The sequence below is a fragment of the Pteropus vampyrus genome, unplaced genomic scaffold (assembly GCF_000151845.1).
Source record: "Pteropus vampyrus isolate Shadow unplaced genomic scaffold, Pvam_2.0 Scaffold1000000933, whole genome shotgun sequence".
In the NCBI taxonomy this organism is placed as follows: domain Eukaryota; kingdom Metazoa; phylum Chordata; class Mammalia; order Chiroptera; family Pteropodidae; genus Pteropus; species Pteropus vampyrus.
The window spans coordinates 282-2,849 of NW_011915335.1; the positions used below are offsets into that span (position 1 = coordinate 282).

The window sequence follows — 2,568 nt, forward strand, 5'->3', positions numbered from 1 at the left end:
ATAAAGATAAACAATGTTAATATCAGAACAGATCCGTAAAATTCTATTGCTAGCTTCTGTTTTTCCTCTGTAGACACGTATTGAACAACAAACAACAGATGTTTCGCTGTAACTTATGACCTAACATTTTTAAGAATATCTGTAAATTTCAAAAAAAATATGGTTGCAAATAGTTTTTTAAGATACAAACATTGAATTTTATTGAATGCCAATCTGAAAAGTATATTCTCACCCACACACTGAGGAAGTTGGGTCCACATTCCCCTAACACACGTAACTGAGCTGCGTCCAATCATTACAAATGTTTCTGTGCAACTGAACTCTACCGATTCTCCATGATGATAGGGAGGGGCAGATGACACCGCATAGCCATTGGCAAGTACTGGCACAGTGCCACATGTACTGTCCTCCTCTGCAAAAATGTCACAGACACATGTTCATCTCTGAAACACAATTCATGTGATATATGAATATAAATGCAAGGTTGACTTAAGTCTAAGTATTAAGCTTTTGGATACATTACCAACACAGATGGGCAAGTCTGTCCATTGACCATCAACGCACTGAATGTGGTTAGAACCCTTCATCAGAAACCGAGGATTGCAGACATAGCCCACCACTTCGCCATGTGCATATTTTTCTCTAGGTGTGTTTTTAGCTTCCCCATTGAGGAGCGAAGGACGTGGGCCACAAGACTGGACTTCCCCTGTGGTAGAAATACTGCATAATTGATGGTGAAATTTTTTAATTTACAGCTTAATATCCAGTAAAATGAAGATATTTTTTCCTTTAATTAATTTGTTATTTATTATCTAACTTATTATAGCATTGGGTTTTTTTTTAGGCAAGGCAACCTTTAGTTGACCTCACAGATTGCAAGAACCTTGTCAGCTCTCAGTCCTCTATTTTATATTTTTTACGCCTACAGCACCTGTCTTCCTAGGGGGTCTCCCATCCAAGTACTAACCAGGCCCGATCCTGCTTAGCTTCCAAGATCAGATGGGATCGGGCTTGTTCAGGGTGACGTGGCCGTAGACTATTGTAGCATCCTTAAACCAAGGAGGAAGAATGGTGTTTATCCTTGATTTCTATCTCCCAGTTTTATTATTTATATGAACTCATTTATTGGGAAGTATATTTCAGCCCAGAAAACATGTTCAGTATTACAGGTATTCTAAAAATACACGCAAACCAATTAATGAATATGTTTGTGCAACTAACAGTGACATTTATATTCCACAGAAACATTTTATCAAAACCTTTTGAAAATATACCATCATTGGAGGCGAGCATTTGATAGATATGTTTTAACTTCGATTGTCATTCATGTGGTTGAACTGACCATAAGTTGCATGAATATTGTTTAGACACTCTCAGTGAGGTGAGGCCCATGCCGATCAACATTTCCAATCTTAATTGGAATGGTAGGCAAAAAACGATGACAAAAGCCATCTGTCCATCGATAGACACAACATATGTATCAATGGTTCCTTCCAATACATATTTCGAAAAGCCATTGAAGATAAATTTCTTGTGTAAGGAAATCTGAGGTGTCTAGTACCAAATGCATGTCCTCAGGTATATCTGGTTTAATGCACCAGACACACAGGAAGCCAAGGAACCGAGGAAACCAGTGTGATAACTTAAATTCGAATTCTTGTTTCAGCGACTCTCGGATACTCACCTTTACATGTAGGAGGACTAGGGGACCACCCAAAGTGGTAGCACTGAACTGAGTCACTTCCGACAATTTTAAGTCTGTTTCTGCAGGAGAATTTCAACACGTCTCCAACCTTATATTTGATTTTCTTGGGCTCAGCAATTACATCTTGTTCTATATTGGGAACTCCACATTCTTTTTCTATAGAAAAGGTCAAATAATTTAATGAGAATATATCATTCATCGTTGCCAAAGTGAATTTTCTATGTGTCATGTAAGAGTGAGGTGCTAGGTGTTGCATATCCAGAGAGGCATCAGATAAATCTTCTTCTTTGAAAAACATTATCTATTAGGTTTTATACATCCTTTAAATTCACATGGGACTCATCGAATAGCTATATATGTGTCCCGAAAATTTATCTATAAAGTCAAGTTGCTTATGATAGTGTATCTGATTCTGATTTCATTACTGACATTTATAAAATTTAATGTTGCGTTTTTTTGTATTATCAAAATATAAAACTATTCTCTCATATTATAAAAACACTAATGATGCAATTTTCACATTGCATAAATAAAAACTGGTATTTTTCTTTGATATAATTGAGGAACCAGAACATACAAGAGAGGCATTTCTAATATATTTCAGTTGATAAACATTAAGTCACTGAATTGATATTTTATGTGAATAAATCAAACTGAAACATGAAACAAGATAAAGAAATATGTTCAAGACCACGTAGGTAGGCATATTCTAGGTGTCCTGAATATTTATATAATATACAACACTCTCTTCTTATTATACCTATAATTTTTATTGGCTGTTATTAAATGGTCGATTATTCCGATTCAAATTAGAAATGTGAAAAATTACCCCTTACGATTGATAAAATCTGTGAAAATTATGA

The 2,568-nt window shown here is 35.5% G+C and overlaps 1 protein-coding gene and 1 pseudogene across 1 annotated transcript; both read right to left on the reverse strand.

Annotated features, from left to right (window-relative positions):
• Positions 1-232: 232 nt before the first annotated feature.
• On the reverse strand, positions 233-2,141 carry LOC111735440 (complement factor H-related protein 5-like; the record flags this gene model as incomplete). Its single annotated transcript, XM_023526964.1, has 3 exons — positions 1,685-2,141; positions 524-706; positions 233-412 (listed from the first exon to the last, which is right to left on the reverse strand). Coding segments are annotated over exons 1-3 (682 nt in total), but the record flags the coding sequence as incomplete, so codon positions are not given.
• On the reverse strand, positions 920-1,037 carry LOC111735441 (annotated as a pseudogene).
• Positions 2,142-2,568: the final 427 nt, after the last annotated feature.